Consider the following 19,954-nt stretch of genomic DNA (forward strand, 5'->3'; position numbering starts at 1 on the left):
CTCCACTACATCATCCACAACCTCCACCCCCGCAACAACCCCCGGCACGACCCCGGACGACCACCAGCCCCACCCCCCTCTCTCACCCGATGAGGTCCCCGAACCCGAGCCCAAAACCCTCCTCCTCCAGCGCAGCATCACAGACTCCTACCCCGGCCACTGGGAGAACCCGGGCGGGCTGATCGACCCCGTCCGCGACGCCACCGTGCTGGCGGGCGTGGCGCGCGAGGTCCGCGAGGAGACGGGGTTCCACGTGTCGCGGTTCGTGGATCTGGTCTGCGTCGACGAGTGGACCAAGATGAAGCGCGGCGTGCTGCTGCAGGAGACCAAGGTGACGTTCCTGGTGGAGGTGCGGGAGGCCGTCGCGGCGGGCTGGGAGGCAACCGTGAAACTGGCGGAGGGGGAGCATCAGGCTTTTGTGTGGGTCGGGGAAGGGGAGGTGCGTGGGGTGGTGAGGGACAAGGGGAGGAAGAGGAAGGCGAGTGGCGGGGCTGGCAGGTTGGGGGTGGGGTTTATTAATGAGCAAGGGGGGAATGTGCTTAGGGGGTTTGAGGTGGTGAGGGGGTTGAGGGGGTGTTGAGTTTCTGGATACTGGGAATGGGAATGGGGTTGTGGTGATGGAGTTTGATGGTGGACTTGATGGATTCGGGTGTATGGTAGATTGAAAAGTACTATTTGCGGGTGCATTTTTCGTTATAGATTGGTTGATGTATGGTATGGTATGTGCATTGTAGGTATTTGGGATCTGGTTATGGTACAGGTTTCATCATCATGGGAGTTCGTCTGAGATTCTATAGCTTGCTTTCCGGCACTGAGTTGGGGGCTTCTTGGGGTAGTAGACATCCTGAGAAAAATTGACCGATCTGGCGATAGTCGTCCAGGCTGAGCACTGTCGAAACATCTGGATCTGTGTCAATGCCAGTTCTCATGAACGGTAAAGGTCAGGAAACTCACATTGATCAGGGCGGACGATGATGATTGCTCCCCGCTCAGGACTGATCCCCAGATGCTCATAAACATGTCCATGGCCCTTGTTGTAGCTTTCGTCGTCGAAGAATATCTTATGAACGTCTTTCCCGTTGTTAGCAAGTATATACCAAAGGGTCCAGAGGACTCACCTCTTGTCTGGTTCTTGCCGGTAACAGGGTAGAAGCATGAGGGAATCTCTTCCAGTTCAACACTGTGTCGCTGGCCGTATCCAACCAATATCGGCTCGATCAAGGTGTCTGCGTCGCCTCCTTCCAGACGGAAAGTCTGCAGGGGACTGTCGCTCGAGCTAAGATAACTTCCTAGCTATATGGTGTTAATCTGATGTCCAGTTCGGTGAGGAGAAACATCACTTACAGCATCCAATCTGGTCTTGTTCTGGGCAATACTGAGATCACCGACAAAGGCAATGACCCTCCACCTGCCGTCAGACTTCAAAGTCGTAGCGAGTTGCAACGGCTTGGAATCGCAGAAGCGCACCACCTGTGCGCTGGGCAGCCTCATTCCCACGACGACATTCGTCGAAAGCTCCTTCGACGCCCCCGTGTCGGAAGTGATAGGCGATTCGTCATACTTGGCCGTAAGACCAGCCGTATACTTCCCAGACTTGATGAACCCCTCCTGAAACTCCTGGGGCGATGCGTCCCCCTTGGACGAGAAGAGCTTCGCAAAGTATCGATCGAAGTTGATCAGATCAATCGCCACCTTCTGCCGCTCCAGCACGTACGTCTCCAGCAGAGACGGAGGGGCCAGCCCCTTCAGAACCGACGCCAACTTCCAACCCATATTGTACCCATCCTGGAGACTGACATTCATTCCCTGCCCGGCTTTGGGAGAATGAGTATGGCAGGCATCTCCCGCAAGGAAGACGCGGTAATCCTTGTGGAAGCAGTCCGCATGACGCTGGCCGATCGCATAGGCCGACCACCACACTGTCTCGACGAACTCGATCCGATACTGACTCAAGATCTTCTTCGCTGCCTGCTGCAGATCCTCCAGCCTGACATCCTTGGCCTTGGTTCCCGCCGGAAGCTCGATGTAGAACCGCGTCAGGTTGTCGCTGTCCCCTTCTCTCGGGATAATCAACAAGTTACCTGCTTTCGAGCGAATCGTCGACTTCTTCCGAATATCGGGATAATCCGTGCGGGGAACCATATCCATCACGCCCCAAACAGCGTCCGTACTATCCCCGACCATGTTATAGCCCAACACCTTCCGCACGGTACTATGCGCACCATCGCATGCCTATGATTCATTTCAGAATCAGCCCCCATCCCACGCACCTCACCAATGTGTGCCCCCAAGAAAAAATACATACCATAACATACTTCGCCTCGAACCTCTCCACCCCACTCCCGGCCTTCTCCGCCGTCACCGTCACCGGATACGCCTCGGGATCCTTGGCCTTGGTACTATCCACCTCCACCCCTTGCACGGTATACCCGTAATCGATCTCCTGGCCGTTGAACCGCCGCATCGCCTCGATCAACAACAGGTTGATCCGCGCCTGGTTCAGGATGACGTGCGGCTGATGCGACAGGCCCGGCTGCGTGTCCGCCGTCCTGCCCGTGCGGCGAATCCGCCCGGACCCATCCTCGTCCGCCCAGAACACCACCTCCAGCACGTGGTACGATTCGCGCAGCAGCTCGTCACCCATCCCAAAGCTCTCAAAGATCTCCACCGTCCGGCACTGCACCCCGTCCGCCTGGCCCATGGTCATCGGGCCCTCGCGCCGCTCCAGCACCTTGCACCGCAGCCCGTAGCGCGCTAGCCAGGTCGCTGCGCACAGGCCGGCGGAGCCGCTGCCGCAGATGAGGACGTCGACTTGTTGGGTCATTTTGTGATTGGGGAATATGTCAGAGTATCAGTGTGGTGGGAGGAGGAGGAGGAGGAGGGGTTCATGGTTGAGCGAGTCCGGTGTTTGTGTTGATATACCCTCGTGGCCGGAATGCGTCCCGATGACAGTATACAGTGCTTGAGAGTGGGTGGTGTCGGAGTGTAAAGAAGGTGCAGTGCAGTGCCAGGTGCTGTACCCCGGAATCTGTTCCGGGGCTCGGTTGAGGAGCCGGGGCCCTCGGTCGCGCTGTGCCGCTGTGCTCCAATCAGGTGGACCCCGCGATCGCCTCCGCAATTTTGCGGGTTCCGGACTCTTCTCCATAAATTGCAATAAGATCCATGATGAGGAAGGGAAAGCGTCAGCCTAGAGTGCTACGATCTGTGCACTCATGGGAATAATGACGCGACATGTCATCGCCCATGCCATGGTCTACGCACGAATCTGTATAGTCGCCAACGATTATCCAATTCATCCCTCCCCAAAGACTATCAAGTATCCTAGACACAAAAAAGCTTTATAGAATTGGTAACAATGACTTCATTAGGATCCTCGGTCGTTATGTATGCAGTCCATCACTTCGCCCATACCCAACTTGAGCGTGAGCACCATCCTGTATTCACTCCCCAACGCCAGCGCCGGTGCGGTTAAAACCCTGGAGATATCCACGGAGATCAAGCAAGCCTCATAAAACAAATAGCAACGTCATAAGTTTACAGAAAGTATTCGCTGCGGCCCGGCCGCGATGTCGGAACATGTCGTTGATCGTCGCTCACTGCACTGAAGAGCTTGAACGTCGGCTTGAGGTCGTCGTTGATCTCGCAAACTGAGGCGAGGTTGCCGCAGCGGTAGCAGTAGTTGGGCGCACTCCATACCGTGACCACGTTCTGGTTGGTGAAGTGGTACTTGTAGCCCTCGTTCACCAACTGGTGCGCTCGGGCAATCAGGGTCAGGTCGTTGACGTGGCAGAATTCGTCGGCAACTTTGTCGCCGAAGAGCCAGCCTAGTTCGACGGTCAGCGCGGTGTTTGGGTAAAACAGAGCAGGAGGCTGCTTGCTTACCGGCTCCTCGTGGACTGACAGCCCAAGTTTCAACGTCATCCGGGTCCGACCACACCAGGTCACAGAAGGCACCCTCGTGGGGGATCTCTTGCGCTCGAGCGACAACACGGACTTGGTCAAGCGTCCGGATCTCCGGACTCAGTCCTCCGTGTACACACAGCACCCTGCCGTCAATGATAGCGCCTAGCGTCATGAAGTCGAAGACTTGGCAGCAAGCCTTCCACACAGAGGCGTTGCCGTACTTTTGGAAGCACTCCTCGTAGAAGCCGTATACTTGGGTGATCTGGCGGGATTCGTGATTACCACGCACCAGCGTAATTCGGTCGGGGTATCTAAACAAGGGGGAAGCTGTTAGAATCTGAAAGACCGTCGATACTGACAGACACATGACACTCACTTAGCCTTGAGGCAGAGTAGGAGCGTCAGGGTCTCCAAGCTGAAATAACCCCGGTCGACGTAGTCGCCGAGGAAAACGAAATTGCGGTTCAGAGTCACTTCATTCGACCCTGCGCTCGAAGATCGACCCCGTTGACTGCTGACCGAGGCTGTGTCGTCGCCGCCTTCTCCGCCTCCTGAATTTCTGAGCTTCTTCCGCAGCTTGGGATCACTGATGGTGGATGGGGGCTCAATATCTTCGGATGTGATGACTGAGGGAGATGTCTTGGGCGGTTCGACTTCGGATTCATTAGGCATTCCGCCGGAGACCCTGAATAGTTCGAGCAGATCGTAGAATTGGCCGTGGATATCTCCACAGATTGTGACCGGGGTTGAGACGGGCTGGATGTTCGATTCTAGGCACGGGCAGTTGCGTCAATCTCTGCCTCCAGGAACGCGGCCGATCTCGGACGAAGGCCTACCTTCCATCATGAACTCCTTCACAATCTCGCAAAGTTGTTTCATGTGGGCCTCGGAGAGGTACTTGCAGTCCTTAGCTGCTTCAAGCCACTCGTCGGGGCCTGCATTGCGCTTCAACTTGGCCGGTCCCGGCTGAGGGACCTTACTGTCAACCATGATGCTGCTAAGCCACGCTGCGGGATAGAGGGTCGCGATAGAGATAGGGCACTAGGTGAGAGGAGGAAGACAAAAGGATAAATGAGAGGCAGCTGTGAGGAAGTATAATGAGCGAACAACGAGGAGGTCTAAAGGAAAGTGGCTCGCATACACCGGGACACACCAAGTATGCTGAGCTGGATGCGCATTAGCGGGTTCTTCCCCGCAGGGTGAATAAGATGTGATTGATGTTGGGCATGGCCGCCGGTCACGTGCACTCGCTGTCGGGATCTCGCCATCCGATGGTTATCAACTTAACATTTCCACACGACAACAACACCGCTCATTTCTAGAGCTAAAACTCAAGGGTGTGGTGACTCCGAGACTCCACATCCCTCAACATATCACCGGCGTACGCATTGTATCCTCAATTAATACACCTTGTCCCACAACAAGAACTACTCTTTCGGTCGCACTCTTGGCCAGGGCGGGGGTCGCTCAGACCGAAAGAGTCTGTATATCCACCATGACGCAGACCCCGAACGGCAAGTCTGCAGGAGGCGTCCTGCAAATCCCGGTGGCTGCGACTCAAAAGAATGCTTCTGCGACAACTAAAAAAGCTCCCAAGCCTCCAGCGCCGCGACTGAAGCTCATCATCAGACGGCTTCCGCCAGGGTTGACCAAAGCCGAATTCGAGACAGCTCTCGGCCCCGAATGGAAGACCGGAGCTGGAAAGGTCGATTGGTTCCTCTACAAGCCGGGGAAAGTGTCCAAGGAGTAAGGTTCTTTTTGCTGTGGGCTCATCCTTTCGCTAACTTGACGGTTGCAAACAGTCCAGCCAAACCTTCTCGGCCCTCGCGAGCCTACATCCACGTCGTTTCGAACGATTATTCTCTGCCGCTTTCCACTCAGGTTCGCCAAACGTCCTTCCAGGATGCGCGCAACACTTTCAATGACCCTGTGCTGCTGGGACCACCCTCGTTGGAGTTTGCGCCGTTCGCCAAGATCCCCGGCAGTCGTTCGCGCAAGGATGCTCGCCAGGGAACTATTGATCAGGATCCCGATTTCATCGCCTTCCTCGAGAGTCTTACCCAGCCCATAACGAAGCCAGCTGCAATTGACTCGGCCGCCGATGCGGAGGACAAGAAAGATTCGGTGACAATTACGCCCTTGGTTCAATACATCAAGGATAAGAAGGCCAACAAAGCTAAGGAGTCCGGCAAGTCTTCCCGCCACAAGTCAGACAAGGATTCGAAGTCGGAGAAGGTCCAGGCAAAGAAGCTGCTCCAACGGCCCGATAAAGACTCTGCTCAGCCGGCCGCTGCAGAGAAGTCGGATAGGAGGAGCAGGTCCGACAGAGCTACCAAGGAAGCTGTGAAGGTGGCGAACAAGCAGGCCGCTAGTGTCGCATCCAAGCAGGCTGCAAAGTCGTCCGCCTCTAAGGACACTCCCAAGGACGCACCCCAGCCATCAACCGAACGGAAGAGGGAACGTGGTAATATCTCTGCTGCTGCCAAGATTCTCCAGCGCGATCTTGGATTAGCTCCATCCGGCGGCCGTCGACGCGGCGGGAAGGGTGCCTCTGTGGATTCCGACGCCGCGAAGAACGAACAAGTCAACGCCGCAACCCCCGAACCGCCAAAGAAGGAGGCTTCCAGCAGGTCGTCGAAGGGTGCCAATTCTTCGCAGAACTCCAGGGGTCGAGATCGTGGCCACGCTCAGCAACAACCCAACGAACCATCGGAAGCGGGCACACCTCCCGTCAGCACAACCCCGAAACCTTCCAAGCCCGCCAAAGGAAAACAAGCAGCGGCCGGCCCGGCAGCCAGCGCCACCCAAGCCTTCCTGAAGCACGCCAACCCGTCCCAAGGTGTCACTGAGCCTTTGCTGGAAACTGCATTCGCTACTTTTGGTAAAGTCCTGAAGGTTGAAATCGACAAGAAGAAGGGCTTCGGCTATGTCGATTTCGCTGAGCCAGACGGACTCCAGAAAGCCATTGCTGCAAGCCCCGTCACAGTCGCCCAGAGTCAGGTGGTTGTGTTGGAGAGAAAGGCAAACCCCGGCGGCGAGAAGGGTCGCGGAAAAGGTCGTGCGGGTGAATCGCAGCAGTCTACTGCGGGAGGCAACGCCAATAGCACCCGGGGCGAGAAGGCCACCGAGGGCAGATCCGGAGGAAACTCATCCCGAGGACCGCGTGGTGGTCGAGGCTCCAAGGGCAAAGGCGGCTCGAAGGGTAACGGCGGCGGCAATGCGAATACCAACGCCGGAAACACCTCTGAGAACAAGGGAAATGCGGATGGCAAGTAAGAGGCGAAGGGAGTGCTGTACTCGATTGCAAAGATCATCTAGAGCGATAGCGTCTTGATGTTGGGTAACGCGCATGAGTCTCCCAGATCACGCATGCAGCGGAACCACGCATGGACGACTCGCTTTCCGGGCGGGACATTCAACCTGTTCACATGCACAGAGCATCTGGCGCTAAGTATCTATCGTACCTGATCCATCAGGCTGGGATTCCGGAGCCCCCTCAGCATGCACCACACACACACACACACACACATACGGCATCAGTCTTTGCCGGCCTTGGGACGTGAAAAGTTGCTGTCTACAGCCATGATATCCGCCAACCAGAGGCTATCTATCTACTCGGTAAGCTGCAGTGGTTACCATGGACACAACCTCTCCTGGCGAAGCTTGTTCTATACGACCAAACTGCTTTGGCTCAGGGGGAAACGATCCGATGTGACATCAACACACTGCAGCATTCTTATTTGCTACATATCTATGAATAATGAAAGAGAATATCGAGTACGCAGACCAAGGTACATGCAACCTTCAATCCTTCGTAGTCAGTAAGCATCGGAAGCGTATGAGCAGTCGTGGTCTTCGTGCGGTTCACAACAGGAACGCTCTTGCAGGCTGCGAGATGCTCGGCATCTGAAGAGTCGAAGTTTTACAGTAATTTCTACGACAGTCGCCACCGACCTGCACAAGATTATTACGCTATAAGTGGAAAGATGCGGATTGGATCACAAATGATAATTTGATTCAAATTCATAACAGCAGACAAGTTTCAGCAAAAAGACCTTGAACCACTCTAATAAACACCAACATAAAGTGTAAAGAGGGGGTAGAACACCTTTCAGACCTCCTCGATGCCCACCAAGTCAGACCGACCGAAGTCAAGACGTCACGACAAGGTAAAGATCATCACCACTCCCTGGACCAGAAGCAAGACCAATCGCCCGAAACAAGCCCGTCCGAAGACAAGTCGTAACAGAGCGCGGCGACAAGCAAGGTCGAGTCGGAAGTAAAAAGCGGCTTCACTTTAGGGCATCGAGGACATAGAAGTCATCAGCAAGGGTGAGGATTCTGTGGCTCTTTAGAAGAGCTCAGAGGTGGGACGTCTACTCTAAAGTGATTCTTTGAACTGTGGGCAGAGAAGATGGTTAGTGAGACTGTTTGCGGCACGATTGTTGCTCGGGAAATTTTGTGGGAAAAATCCTCAAGGTATGGGGAGGGATCACTCACGTAGAGTCGCTTGATTTTCGAAATAGCTGGGGGTTGAGGAGGTATTTATATGGGGATCGTGGGCGGTGCGGCAGCGCTAGCCACAAGCGAGGTCAGGTGGGTTTGCTGTGTTTGCTTCAAGTAATCTTTGGTTCGGCCAATGGGGCGCTAAGAAAATTTGCGCGAGCCCGCTGCTTCTGGCTTCAATCGCTTTCGCTTGTGTACCTGGATTTTCTCGCCGGTGAATCGTGGGTTTCTTTTTCGTTAGGTAATGGGATGTGGCCTGTGGTCTGTAAGGCATTAACTGTTGCCTGGGGCATCGAGGCTCCAAGGTACTCTACAAATTACTGTACACTGGAGTACCTTGTTCATTGTTCCGCTCACTTATTTTGGCGCAGGTGCTCAGCCCTGCAACGAGTTGGATCTACATTCGAAGCTCTATGTCACATCTGGAAGTCTCCTAAGTGGCCCTGAGTCTCCTTGGCCTCGGTACAAATCAACGCCGTCATCGGCGCAAGGCCACTCTGCTCTATCTCCCGCTTGATGTTTCGAAAGCTGCCAGTGAAGTTCTAGGAGGTGGGCACGGATTGTCCTTCTGTCGCCTGGGAGATTAAGGCCGGCTCTTAGAGTCGGTATTGACATATTGACCATGATTCATCTTTCAGGTACTGGATCATGACGGAGCACCTCAGTCATTGAACCCTGTGCGCACGGATGGGGGCTCCGCCACTTCGGCAACTGATGTATCGATCCTGAACCATCAACCCAGCACAATATCATCAACATCAGACACGGGCTGACGATCCTTGGTTTCGTGTGCCAGTCGGAGCGGTGTAGATTACATCAGGGCTGAAGGTCGGCCTGGCTGAATCTCGGCCTTTGTTAGAGAATTTCCCAACTTTCAGCGATCTTCCGTGGAAGCGTCGGGGAACCCTGAGAGAATTAAAAGAACCAACTGTGCCTCGGTTCATGCAAAGTATGATCTCCCCTGAAATGATTTAGTGCAGCGGCCAAATCAACTGTCCAGACATAGTAGTTTCTCTGGAATATTCCCGTCATCTTCAATTTTTGGTCGAAACGTCGATCAGCCGCTTCCACCTCGCCAGTTTCACCGCATGGCGTCGAAGAACGGGTCCGGGCTACCCTTGGTGGCTGTTTGTTCCGATCAGGGTCGACTCATTCTTGGGTTCTTGTGGAGCAGAGTTCGGACTGATCCGCGATGCTTGGACTTGCACCAGGCATCATGCTTGGTTGTGCTGGGACAATGCAGGTTGAAACAAACCCTCAAACAACAAGAAAAATTCAATCGGGCTTCGGATCCCACGCAGATGTGTGTAGCATGATGGAGGACACTCAACATTGTATGACCTCGGGGTAGGCTTATGGCCGTGGAAGACATATAAGAACCCTCTCTGCTGACCTTCAGGACATCATCAACAAGCATCAAATCCAGTTCAATCGTCTGAACAGTCTCTAGCAAACCAAACCTTCTACAAATCTTTTCCCAGCTCCACCTCCCAAACCCGAAATGAAGCTCATCAGTGCCTCGTCTGTTGTGGTGGCCGCCACTGTCATCTCGGCCGCCAACGCCGCTGCTTTTCCCTCTCTGCCCAGCATTCCGGAAAGCTGCTTGGAGATCCCCAAGGTCCTGGGCAACAAGCCTTTGCAGCTCCTGCAGTACTTCCATAAGGAAGTGTGTGAGCAGAACTGCACCGCCACCATCAACCAGCACAACGCCTACGTCCAGAACCAAGTCCTCCCGCAGCTCATCCAGGACATGGATCAGAAGCTGGGTATCTCTGCCACTGAGCAGGCGCAATTCAAGCAGCTCCACACCCAGGCCGTTGCCGCCGTCGAGAAGAGCTGCTCTGCCAAAGGCAACAAGCCCCTCTGCAACGATATCCAGGGGCTGGTCGATTATGGATTCTGTGCCTTCCAGGCCACTGAGCCTATCTTCAAGAGCCACCTCAGTCAGTTGCAGTCGGGCTCCCTCAACATCACCGAGGCCAAATGCAACAAGATCAAGGAGCTTGACTCGGACGCCACCGTCTGGCAGAAGACCCTTCCAAGTTACATTGACACCTTCGCCAAGGAGTGTGCGAGTGAGAAATAGAAAAAGTGCGCGAGGATGCTCTAATCAGGCGAGATAGCCTAGATGGCTTGAGCCGATGTCGAAGCACCATCCACGACGATTGGAAGCAGCGTTGCTGCGTCGCAGGACGAGGAAGAACCGTTGCAGTCTTGTTTGTTGTTTGTTTGATTCTACCAGCTTGGATTTTAGATCCCGCAGACTGTCACTCTCTTGAGAATGTATCTGGTATATGAGACTTAGTCACTTATGAATTTATCTGTTGACCAGTTTGAATTGTTCCATGTCGGGTTTAATTTTTCTTATTTCTTTTTTCTTCTTTTTTCCTTAGTAGAAGTAGATACGTACCGTAAAGCAACGATAACATGCTTATCGGGCTTATCGCAGTGTGGGGTTAGCCATTGCCGTTACCCGAACTCCTGGCCATTCAACTAGCGGTGGGTGGAGATGGGCTCCTTGGTCTAGACACAACCACTCAAACAACTTCCTGGGGAAGTGTCAACCATCGCTCACAACAATCCCAAAACCTCATGCCACACCACCACGGTGAGATGCATGGTGGCAGCTACTTGCAAGCACTTACTCAGGTGAAGCCTGAACCAGATGTCAGAGCAGGTTCCTCCGAAGCAGCTCCGAACGAGTCTCTGAACCCACACCTTATCCCTCCTTATCACATGTGATGCCGCGACCGAAGGTACACCCTGAGAATCGACTACGGGCCTACGAGGCTTGCCTAGCATGTCGGGCGACCAAGAAGCGATGCAGTGGCACATTTCCATGTGCAAAGTGCATCCGGCTTGGTCGCGCCGATACCTGTGTTCCGGCTCGTCGTGCCAGTGCTCGGCAGCCAAATGGGAACAATCATAACGCATATCCTTCGGGCTCGATCTCTGCCAATCGAAACTCTACTTCTCTGAACCTAGAATCTTCCGAAAGTCAAATAAATGGCCTCCCACCTTCTCCGTCTTCCGGGCCAGCTGTGTCTACTCTAGGACCAGGGCCTCTGTCTCCGGAAACGCCGCACAGGACCCACCCTCGCATGCTGCGTAACCTTCGGGGCGAACGAGGTAAGCATTGCCTGACTGCACCTTGACAGGGTCCAGCCCCTCATGAAGTTTCCTTCTAGTGTATATCGGAAAGGCTGCGTCCTTGTCTTTCCTGCAACTCGTTCGAGATACCGTTACGCAATGCATTGGACCATCGCAGTTCTCCCACAATATGAAGAGCGAAGACATGCTAGAGACCGAGTCACCAGATGATATTCCCCTGGAGCTGGACGATGAGTTTGACGTGCGTCAGCAGCAATACTATGTTCAAGCCTACAGTGCAGCAACGAGCGGCTTCATGCATGTTCTGTCAGAAGAGGAAGTGATGCAGCTCCTGGAAGCACCAATTGGCTCAAGCGCTGACACTAATGGCAATCGAGATCAAACAAAATCAGCTCTGCTGAATATCGTTATCGCTATTGGAGCACAAGCGTCGAAGCATCATCCGTTAGCAGAGAGGGCTGGAAAGTTCTACTTCGCTTGTGCTCAGCGCAGAGCATTTGCAGGGATGCTCGAGAATCCAAGCCTGGATCTAGTGCGTCTTTTTTTTCTGATGTCATACTACATGCTCGGCGCGTGTCGCAGAAACGCCGCATTCATGTACCTCGGGGTAGCTGTTCGTGCAGCAGTGGCACTAGGACTACAGCTTACCGACCTCGGGGAGACCGTCTCAACCAAGGAACAAGATATCAGAGCACGGGTATGGATGAGTCTCTGCGTACTGGATCTACTAGTGAGTTCTATTCTCGGCAGAGCAGCTGCGACAACCTCATTACGTTCGGACTCAGAAGACACGTCTTTCTCAACGTCACACACCGATAGCCAGGCAGAAAGGAGCCTGGTGGCTTCTTTCAAGTTGTCAAAGATCTTGGATGATATCATCACTGGGCTTTACGGAAAACAGGCAGCCTCGGTCGAGGCGGCTGATGCCCTCTTAACGAAGCTGAAGGACTGGAGTGATGAGCTACCCGAGTCATTACTGGCGCCCCCCGGTACCGACTATGAACAGCCTGCGGCTCACCAGCATATTATCGGGAACTTACATGTTGCGTGCACTTATCACTTCGCTGTTATCATTGTGACACGTCCCTTCTTGATATCAGCTCTGGGTTTCCGGCTTGCGCAGTTGAATTGCAGTCCCATGGGCGACGAGAATGATGAACACAACGAGGAATTGGCATATTCCAAACTTGCAACGGCATGCGTCGACTCAGCATTGTATATGATTCAGACATGCTCAGAGGTCTTCCAATCTCGTCTCTTGCTGGGAAACATGTGCATCCTCAAGGCTTTTATCTTTGCAGCTGGACTGGTGCTGGGTTTCTCCATGTTCTCCCAGAAAGAAGCAGACGCTTTGCAGGAGGAAACTTACGATGACGCTCTCGACATCCTGCGCATGCTTTCTGAGCGGTCTGCTCAGGCTGCTCACTACCTTGAGATTCTCAGTCTGCTCAAGAACGCCGTCTATGATCAGCGTCAACGACTCGCGCAAAATTCCCAACAAACCAGAAGTCGATACGTTAGCAAGCTTTTCAGTCTCAATGATCGCCGCCTTTCAACACAAAACCAAACTGAGACCGTCGCCTCTGTCAGCGAGGAGGTCTCCGATCCTTCGCAGCTCGGGCTATATGAGCCGTGGCCAAGTGTGGATGATTATTCTGCCGTGGATCCTGCCGAGTACAGTGCTGCGCTTACGGGATGGGGTGGGATGGAATTGCCACTGTGGGATAGTTTCCCGTTCAATGGACCAGCTATGTATTGACAGGAAGAGGTCTAGATACGAGGGACAGACGTACGACAAACTGCTGCTGGCAGAGTAACAATTCTTGTATGAAATATGTAGCTGTAGGATGCTGTTCCGCAGATATGTCTTGAAATATTGACATTGTCAAGTTGATCGTGGAGTTTTTAGACATTCTTAATTAATGCTGCTATTATATCCATACCTAGTACTTACTTATGGTGTTGCCACGGCTCAAAGGGGACTAGTGCTTCCTGGAGATAGGCTTCCCGGTCGCTGTTGACGGATCTTACTTTCTCTTTGCTTCCTCGACCAATCCATTCATCGACACATTTCCACGTATCCACGTATCACATGTTTATGGGTATCAAGTTGATTTGACTCTTGTCCTTTGAAAGACAATCACCTTTCCCATTTAGTCCCATGGCCTCTCGCGATGGCAACTCCGCAGGTGCGACAGATAGTATATAGGACACGGACCAAGTCGGGATGTTTGACATGCAAGTAAGCTACACGCACCACCGCTCGACGGCAGACAGCTCAGCTAACATAATATTGTAGGAGTGAGTTTATCTGCCAGACTACAATATCAAAGTCCTGGGTCAGCTTGTTGATTCTTCTCCCTCCACACAGAGCGACGCATCAAATGCGACGAGACCAGACCGGGCTGCTTGAGATGCACTTCCACTGGTCGCAGGTGTGACGGCTACCATACAACCTCCCTGTCCCCGATGGTTCTTTCTCTTCCGCGGCCTTCTCTCTCTCCCGCAATCTTAACGTATGCGAGAAGCGAGCGCGAAATTCGATCTTTCCAGTTCTTCTGCGAGAAGACTGTATTCTCTTTGGCGGGCTACTGCGGATCGGAACTCTGGAGCCGGTCAGTGTTGCAGGTCAGTCAGCACGAGAAACCTATTTGGCACGCGCTGGTCGCCCTGGGTGCGTTGCATGAGAATTTCGAGAATGACCGGCAGATTCCTGGCTTCTGGTTCAGTCGTGAAGGGCACGATACTTTTGCAGTAAAGGAGTACCTAGCGGCGATTAGAGCTCTCTTAGGTCCCTCGGATTCAGCCAGCAGCCCATCTCTCCATATTGGTGGTGGCCACGACAGGAGGCTCACCGTGGATGTTTGTTTGATTTCCTGCGTTCTTTTCATTTGCTATGAGGTATGTTTTTGGGGGGCTGGTTGTGGCTTGGGTATCGGTGGTTGACCAGCAGCGAAGATCATGTCCAGCCATTACATCGCCGCGGTCAATCATATTCGCAATGGGGTGAAGATACTCGGGCAGGTCACCTATGATCCAAGGACCGGGACATATCATCATCCGTTTCTGAAGCCGTCTACCGTGCCGAGCCTTGAGATTGAGAATTTGCGGATGCTCCTCGTTAGACTACATGGACAGGCCTTCACCTTGGTAGGTCACATTTGTTTTCCGTGATTACACATACTCTCGAGTTTTGAATGGAAGTTTATCTTATGATCAGACACGAAACGAGGAGGATAATCCATCTTCAACCTCAGCGCAGTTGACTGGATACGGATCTGTCGCCATCCCACAGTGCTTTTCCTCCCTTGCAGAGGCCCGCGATGTATATGAGCATCACGACGGCATGTTTAGGCGCGAATATCATCTCATGGTCAATGCTATGGCGAGATTTGGAACAGTTGATGAGCCTGAAATCTTGGTGCGGCGCTATACGGAGATACTGCAGAAGTGGTCCAGTGCCTTGGACTGCTTCGAGCAAGTTCGTGGTCCTTCCTTGACTATGAAGGAACAAGCGGGCTTGAAGATATTGCAAATCCATCGTCTCAGGCACAATCTGTTATTAGAGCAGTATATGTCTGGCTCGTCAGAGTCGACCGTCTGGGATAGATACAATGCGATCTTCAAGGAGATCACTGCTTTGGCTGCCTCCGTCGTGGAACTTTCGAGCAGTGTTGGTTCACCAGCTATATTACCAGCCCAGTCAGTTGGCTCTCTACGTGACTTACGGGACCGGCCGCGACTGAGTCCTAGCTTCTCACTCGACTTGGGCATTATTAGTCCCCTCTACGATGTCGCTACTCTCTGTCGCGATCCGGTGATCCGCCGTGAGGCCGTAGGTGTTTTGCGATCGGCATCCCGCCAGGAAGGCGTCTTCAATAGTCATGTATGTGCAGTTGTTGCTGAGAAGGTCATTTCTCTGGAGGAGAAGGTCGCGCTTGAGGGGAGCTTGGATTATGGTCGCGATTCTGCCACCGTTGTGGAGCTTATTTCAGAGACCGGCGTCGGTCGGCACGGGCTTATCTCGCGGTGTTCGGAAGTGCCTGGATCTGCACGACTAACATATGCATATCCAGAATTTGATACTGCTGGGAGGCGGGTCTTCTTGACATTCGGTCAAGATATCGGGGTGCATGCCAGTATTCCGTTACGGGCTATGACGGCGATACTAGATACCGAAGGTCGTTGGTCCGGCGAAGATATATAGATTCAACATCACGCGGGATTTGGAAGGGGGTCGACACAGGTGGTAGACAATTTTCCATCGGAACCACGAAACCTATTTCAGATATGGAAACACCGCTTAGAATAGCTCGTAATCACTATATAAGCATCCATCATCTTCCCTTTCTGCCGGAGACATCTCCTGGACGCAGTTTTGAAAGAGGTTGACCCATAAGATGTGAGGAGCTCCACATACTCGCTACAATTCTAGTAAGGTCAATATAAGTCAGCTACGTCAAGGTTACAATAGAAAGGCCTGCTGGCCCAATGGTAAGGCGCTTGACTACGAATCAAGAGATTGCAGGTTCGAGCCCTGCGTAGGTCAATTTTTTTGCACATCATCATTAGGCTCTCTCCTTCCGTATCTGAACATCTTCCCCTCACTCCCCTCTCACACCTCCATCATCAACCACTCTTCGAAATCCCAAACCACCAGCACCAATACACCAACCTCCTCCCCGAAACTCAATATATACATCATTTCACTTTCAGCCCACCCTCGTGTGACAGATGCGCATTTCCAAACACTTCATCCCGAATGGTCTGTTAGCGCTTCCGTCTACACCTCACCTTGCAGCACTTCAGCTTGGATCCTTGTCACCAACCCCGCCTCGGTTCAATTATGACACGCCCATGGAGTTTCCGCTGAGCATCGATCGGTATTTGTCAAATCATCGCATCTCAATTTGATGCTCACCCACCAGACCCGTCCAACGACCACCCACCCCCTCATCTCCGCTGCCTGCTCAGCACGAGAGGCAAGATGAAGCGAGAACGCTGCCACTGTCTCACATGCGAAGCTAGCAAACAACCCTAGCCTAGGATCTTGCATACCACTAAGGGACACTCAATATTCAAACCGTGGGATAGCCAAAGGTTCCAGTGCTCAGCTCGTACTTTTCCACCCACCCCGCCGTGAACCGGCGCCCACCCATCTCGCTAGCTGACAGACCCTCCACCAATGCCACCCCTGTCACTCATGGTTCCCGTGCAGCCGGTGCTTTGCGCCGCTGTGTGACTATTTCCTAGTTGGGGCCACCCTCCGCATATCTCGACAGCGCGCAGCTACAATGCTCCTCAAACCTCACGAAACCCCACTACTGAGGAATTGTCATGACGACCGATGATGCTAAGGGTTCCGACAGGACCTTCACCCCTCGAGTTATAAGAGCAGCAGCTAGCCCCCCTTCCTCCGATGGATTCGCAAGACCCTGCACAGGCCTGGTTGAAATCTCATCCAGTACGGCACCATGCTTCACATATTGGAAATTCTCGCCACGCTCGTTGGCGCGTACCTGGTCAAAGTCATTCTGACTCGCAGGAAACTGCCTGCGCCGCTCCCTCCGGGGCCTAGACAAAAACCCCTCATCGGGAATCTCCTAGATCTTCCTCCCACTGGTGGACAAGATTGGGTGCATTGGTTCAAGTTCAAGGAGCTATACGGTGAGCAGCCTCAAGATGAACGTCGTGAGAAACAACTAACAATCTGCGCAGGTCCTATCAGCTCAGTTCAAGTTCTTGGCGAGACATTCATTATCATCAATGATGCGCAGATCGCAGTGGATCTGCTGGAAAAGCGCTCAGCCATACACTCCAGCCGGCCACAGGGACAATTCAACCATTTGTAAGCCTACAACCTACAATGTAATACAAGAGAAAAAGGCTAACAGACGATGCAGATCCGGCTACAACGAAGTGACCAGCGCAATGGCGTACACAGACACCCTGCGTATCCATAGAAAGCTGTTCCACAAGCAGATTGGGTCTGTGAACTCTGTTGCTCGCTACAATAACTTCCAGGAGGCCGAAGTCGGGCGGTTCATGCTGCGATCGCTCGAAGCACCACAAGACTTGATTCCTCATATCCGAAAGTAGGTCGAGCCTGGAATTTTCTACACGTTAGGGAGTGCGAGAGATGGACTGACAAAACTAGACTGGCTGGAGGTGTGATCCTGAAAGTCGCGTATGGATACAACATAGAACGAGACGGAGAGGACCCGCTCGTCGAGATCGCAAATGATAGCGTGGAGAAGTTTGTCCGATCCATCACACCTGGCATGTGGCTAGTTGACTTCATCCCGGCTCGTACGTACTTTCGCATCTTCCAATGGCGCGACTTCTGACATGGCATGTAATAGTGAAACACATACCTTCCTGTTTCCCCGGGGGTGGATTTCAGCAGGCAGTGAAAGAATTTCGCGTGGCTGCGGACAATCTGAGTGCCAAGCCATATGCATTTGTTCTCGACCAGATGTCACGCAACGCTCACGCGCCGTCTTTCCTATCCGGGCTGTTTGAGAAGAACGGTATCCCCGAGCCTGGGAGCGAGCAGGAGACGACTTTCAAATGGACGGCAGCGACATTATATGGAGGAGGAGCTGACACGGTAAGGACTCGTCGAATTTTAGCGAAAAGGGGCAATAACTGAAGTTCGATAGACTGTATCCACACTGACAAGCTTCTTTCTCGCACTGGCCTTGTTTCCAGAAGTACAAAAGAAGGCACAAGAGGAGATAGATCGGGTAGTGGGCACATCTCGTCTTCCCGGATTTGCTGATCGCGAGAATCTCCCATACATCGAAGCTGTTGTTAAAGAAGCCTTCCGATGGCACCCAGTTGTGCCAATGGGCGTTGTGCATCAGTCAATGGAGGAGGATACATGGGGTGGATATCATATTCCCAAAGGGTCTCAGATCTTGTCTAACATCTGGTGAGTTGTCGTTCGGCCTTCTTGATCATTCTTGATTCTGATAAACGCAGGGCTTTCTTGCACGACCCAGCCACATATCCCGAGCCAGGCAATTTTAAGCCTGAGCGCTTTCTCGCGAGTGCTAACCACACTCCGGAGCGTAATCCGCATTTCCTAGCTTTTGGATTTGGCCGACGCGTGTGTCCTGGCCGGACTATTGCAGATGCAACCGCTTATTTGACAATAGCGCAGTCTCTGGCGGTTTTCAATTTCAGCAAGCCCATCAAAGACGGTGATGAGGTTGACTTGAAGCCGCAATTTCTGCCTGGGGTGATCAGCCATCCGGCGCCGTACGAGATCAGCATCAAGCCCAGAAGCGAGCAGCATGAGGCGCTCATCCGGGCGGTGGAGGTGATTTATCCGTGGGAGAAGAGTCATGCAGAGGAGTTGCATCGCGTAGTCTCATAGTAGGGAGGGATGAAGTGATGCACGGATATTTAAAGGGAGTCTCGCGTCATTATCACCATACGACGTAACCAACAACGTCACTTTGACTAAAGTCTAAGAGTCCTGTGACTCAAATTGGATAGGGACATATTTTTTTTTGGTTGATTTTCACACGTCTGCTTTGCGCAACCTCTCTCTCTGTTTATAGTCTGTAGACCAAGTTTGATAAAAGAACGTACTAATATTAGGGGAACTTCTGTATCTTCAAACTCATCCCACCCCCCGAAAAAGGAAAGAACCCATCATTCCAACTCCAAACCATCACCAGAACAATACGACACCCTACCTTGCAAACTTTACCCAAGATCCCAAAAGGCAGCCTACAAGGGATGTCCATGTCATCTCTATTCTCAAGCTGCTTCCCCGCTTTCCTCAGACCTCCCGATGGACCGAATCATCTCAGCTATCCTCCCATCGACCCTTTCGGCCCTCCTCCGGGCAGTATGAGCCAAGGAGCTCCCACTAGCACCATCACCGCCTCAACATCCTCTTCCATCACCAGCAACCTCATCTCCTCCGCAACAGCAACAGAAACAGCCCGATCCGATGATCCTGAATCTGACCCCTACCACCCCAAACTCCCCATCCTCGAGCCCCCGCTCACCGACCCCTGGAAAGACATCTCGCTCCCTCCCTCGCTGGCCGCGGAAAACATCATGACGAGAATGTATGGTGCTTTGGGCGCGGAGTGGCTACCACAGCAGCAACCGCAGCCGCATCCGCTAGCGCAGACGCAGACGCAGACGCAGACGCAAACGCAGTACCTCACGCGGGAGGTGCAGATCCAGAGTCAACAGCATCAGCCGCATCAGCAGCAGCAGCAGCAGCAGCAGCATTACTGGTATGAGCCGCCGCGCGCGCATTCGTTGGTGCAGTTATGGCCTCCGGGGGGCTTGGATCAACCGCAGCCGCAGCCGCAGCAGCAGCAGCCGCAGCCGCAGCGGGAGGTAGATGGTCACGGTCACGGTCACGGCCACAGCCACAGCCACGGGCACCACCACTACCATTATCGTC

At 53.2% G+C, this 19,954-nt stretch overlaps 8 protein-coding genes and 1 non-coding gene across 9 annotated transcripts; 7 read left to right on the forward strand and 2 right to left on the reverse strand.

Moving 5' to 3' along the window:
* Positions 1–100: 100 nt before the first annotated feature.
* BO95DRAFT_367327 (NUDIX hydrolase) lies at positions 101–580 on the forward strand (the record flags this gene model as incomplete). Its single annotated transcript, XM_025582784.1, has 1 exon — positions 101–580. A coding segment is annotated over one exon (480 nt), but the record flags the coding sequence as incomplete, so codon positions are not given.
* A 98-nt stretch (positions 581–678) lies between these two features.
* BO95DRAFT_444650 (putative phenol 2-monooxygenase) lies at positions 679–2,951 on the reverse strand. The gene is made up of 5 exons (XM_025586930.1): positions 2,306–2,951; positions 1,345–2,232; positions 1,119–1,293; positions 955–1,071; positions 679–901 (listed from the first exon to the last, which is right to left on the reverse strand). The coding sequence occupies exons 1-5, from the start codon at positions 2,822–2,824 to the stop codon at positions 792–794; spliced, it is 1,809 nt and encodes a 602-aa protein (XP_025440397.1). The 5' UTR covers positions 2,825–2,951; the 3' UTR covers positions 679–791.
* A 369-nt stretch (positions 2,952–3,320) lies between these two features.
* Positions 3,321–5,079, reverse strand: sitA (TOR signaling pathway phosphatase SitA). The gene is made up of 4 exons (XM_025586931.1): positions 4,740–5,079; positions 4,280–4,673; positions 3,883–4,214; positions 3,321–3,824 (listed from the first exon to the last, which is right to left on the reverse strand). Exons 1-4 carry the CDS (start codon positions 4,891–4,893, stop codon positions 3,535–3,537), a joined length of 1,170 nt encoding a protein of 389 aa, XP_025440398.1. The 5' UTR covers positions 4,894–5,079; the 3' UTR covers positions 3,321–3,534.
* Positions 5,080–5,398: 319 nt separating this feature from the next.
* On the forward strand, positions 5,399–7,179 carry BO95DRAFT_433501 (putative nonsense-mediated mRNA decay protein Upf3; the record flags this gene model as incomplete). Its single annotated transcript, XM_025585095.1, has 2 exons — positions 5,399–5,649; positions 5,706–7,179. The coding sequence occupies 2 exons, from the start codon at positions 5,399–5,401 to the stop codon at positions 7,177–7,179; spliced, it is 1,725 nt and encodes a 574-aa protein (XP_025440399.1).
* A 2,483-nt stretch (positions 7,180–9,662) lies between these two features.
* On the forward strand, positions 9,663–10,741 carry BO95DRAFT_191557 (uncharacterized protein). The gene has a single exon (XM_025580952.1). The coding sequence runs from the start codon at positions 9,911–9,913 to the stop codon at positions 10,493–10,495; it is 585 nt and encodes a 194-aa protein (XP_025440400.1). The 5' UTR covers positions 9,663–9,910; the 3' UTR covers positions 10,496–10,741.
* A 242-nt stretch (positions 10,742–10,983) lies between these two features.
* On the forward strand, positions 10,984–13,420 carry BO95DRAFT_393162 (Zn(II)2Cys6 transcription factor). The gene is made up of 2 exons (XM_025583663.1): positions 10,984–11,538; positions 11,598–13,420. The coding sequence occupies exons 1-2, from the start codon at positions 11,151–11,153 to the stop codon at positions 13,277–13,279; spliced, it is 2,070 nt and encodes a 689-aa protein (XP_025440401.1). The 5' UTR covers positions 10,984–11,150; the 3' UTR covers positions 13,280–13,420.
* A 274-nt stretch (positions 13,421–13,694) lies between these two features.
* On the forward strand, positions 13,695–15,727 carry BO95DRAFT_367430 (Zn(II)2Cys6 transcription factor domain-containing protein; the record flags this gene model as incomplete). The annotated part of the gene is made up of 5 exons (XM_025582789.1): positions 13,695–13,762; positions 13,820–13,821; positions 13,892–14,421; positions 14,479–14,670; positions 14,741–15,727. 5 exons carry the CDS (start codon positions 13,695–13,697, stop codon positions 15,725–15,727), a joined length of 1,779 nt encoding a protein of 592 aa, XP_025440402.1.
* Positions 15,728–15,997: 270 nt separating this feature from the next.
* On the forward strand, positions 15,998–16,069 carry BO95DRAFT_t206. The gene has a single exon. It is a non-coding gene; the product is annotated as a tRNA-Arg (tRNA).
* Positions 16,070–16,682: 613 nt separating this feature from the next.
* Positions 16,683–19,130, forward strand: BO95DRAFT_191629 (cytochrome P450). The gene is made up of 7 exons (XM_025580954.1): positions 16,683–17,187; positions 17,239–17,368; positions 17,424–17,615; positions 17,678–17,829; positions 17,883–18,130; positions 18,183–18,454; positions 18,505–19,130. Exons 1-7 carry the CDS (start codon positions 16,995–16,997, stop codon positions 18,899–18,901), a joined length of 1,584 nt encoding a protein of 527 aa, XP_025440403.1. The 5' UTR covers positions 16,683–16,994; the 3' UTR covers positions 18,902–19,130.
* The last annotated feature ends 824 nt before the right edge of the window (positions 19,131–19,954 follow it).

This window comes from Aspergillus brunneoviolaceus (assembly GCF_003184695.1).
Source record: "Aspergillus brunneoviolaceus CBS 621.78 unplaced genomic scaffold BO95scaffold_49, whole genome shotgun sequence".
NCBI classification, from domain to species: Eukaryota; Fungi; Ascomycota; class Eurotiomycetes; order Eurotiales; family Aspergillaceae; genus Aspergillus; species Aspergillus brunneoviolaceus.

What these genes read in the sequence shown, in the direction of transcription:
- BO95DRAFT_444650 (XM_025586930.1), bottom strand. Translation starts at nt 2,824, where the DNA reads ATGACCCAACAAGTCGACGTCCTCATCTGCGGCAGCGGCTCCGCCGGC. An exon ending in ACAAGACCAGATTGGATGCT is followed by an intron (nt 1,294 to 1,344) that starts GTAAGTGATGTT and finishes AACACCATATAG; the next exon opens with CTAGGAAGTTATCTTAGCTC. An exon ending in CATCGTCCGCCCTGATCAAT is followed by an intron (nt 902 to 954) that starts GTGAGTTTCCTG and finishes ACACAGATCCAG; the next exon opens with ATGTTTCGACAGTGCTCAGC.
- sitA (XM_025586931.1), bottom strand. Translation starts at nt 4,893, where the DNA reads ATGGTTGACAGTAAGGTCCCTCAGCCGGGACCGGCCAAGTTGAAGCGC. An exon ending in GAAGGAGTTCATGATGGAAG is followed by an intron (nt 4,674 to 4,739) that starts GTAGGCCTTCGT and finishes GCCCGTGCCTAG; the next exon opens with AATCGAACATCCAGCCCGTC. An exon ending in TGTCAGTCCACGAGGAGCCG is followed by an intron (nt 3,825 to 3,882) that starts GTAAGCAAGCAG and finishes CCGTCGAACTAG; the next exon opens with GCTGGCTCTTCGGCGACAAA.
- BO95DRAFT_191557 (XM_025580952.1), top strand. Translation starts at nt 9,911, where the DNA reads ATGAAGCTCATCAGTGCCTCGTCTGTTGTGGTGGCCGCCACTGTCATC.
- BO95DRAFT_393162 (XM_025583663.1), top strand. Translation starts at nt 11,151, where the DNA reads ATGCCGCGACCGAAGGTACACCCTGAGAATCGACTACGGGCCTACGAG. An exon ending in TAACCTTCGGGGCGAACGAG is followed by an intron (nt 11,539 to 11,597) that starts GTAAGCATTGCC and finishes GTTTCCTTCTAG; the next exon opens with TGTATATCGGAAAGGCTGCG.
- BO95DRAFT_191629 (XM_025580954.1), top strand. Translation starts at nt 16,995, where the DNA reads ATGCTTCACATATTGGAAATTCTCGCCACGCTCGTTGGCGCGTACCTG. An exon ending in AGTTGACTTCATCCCGGCTC is followed by an intron (nt 17,830 to 17,882) that starts GTACGTACTTTC and finishes GGCATGTAATAG; the next exon opens with TGAAACACATACCTTCCTGT. An exon ending in CAGATCTTGTCTAACATCTG is followed by an intron (nt 18,455 to 18,504) that starts GTGAGTTGTCGT and finishes TGATAAACGCAG; the next exon opens with GGCTTTCTTGCACGACCCAG.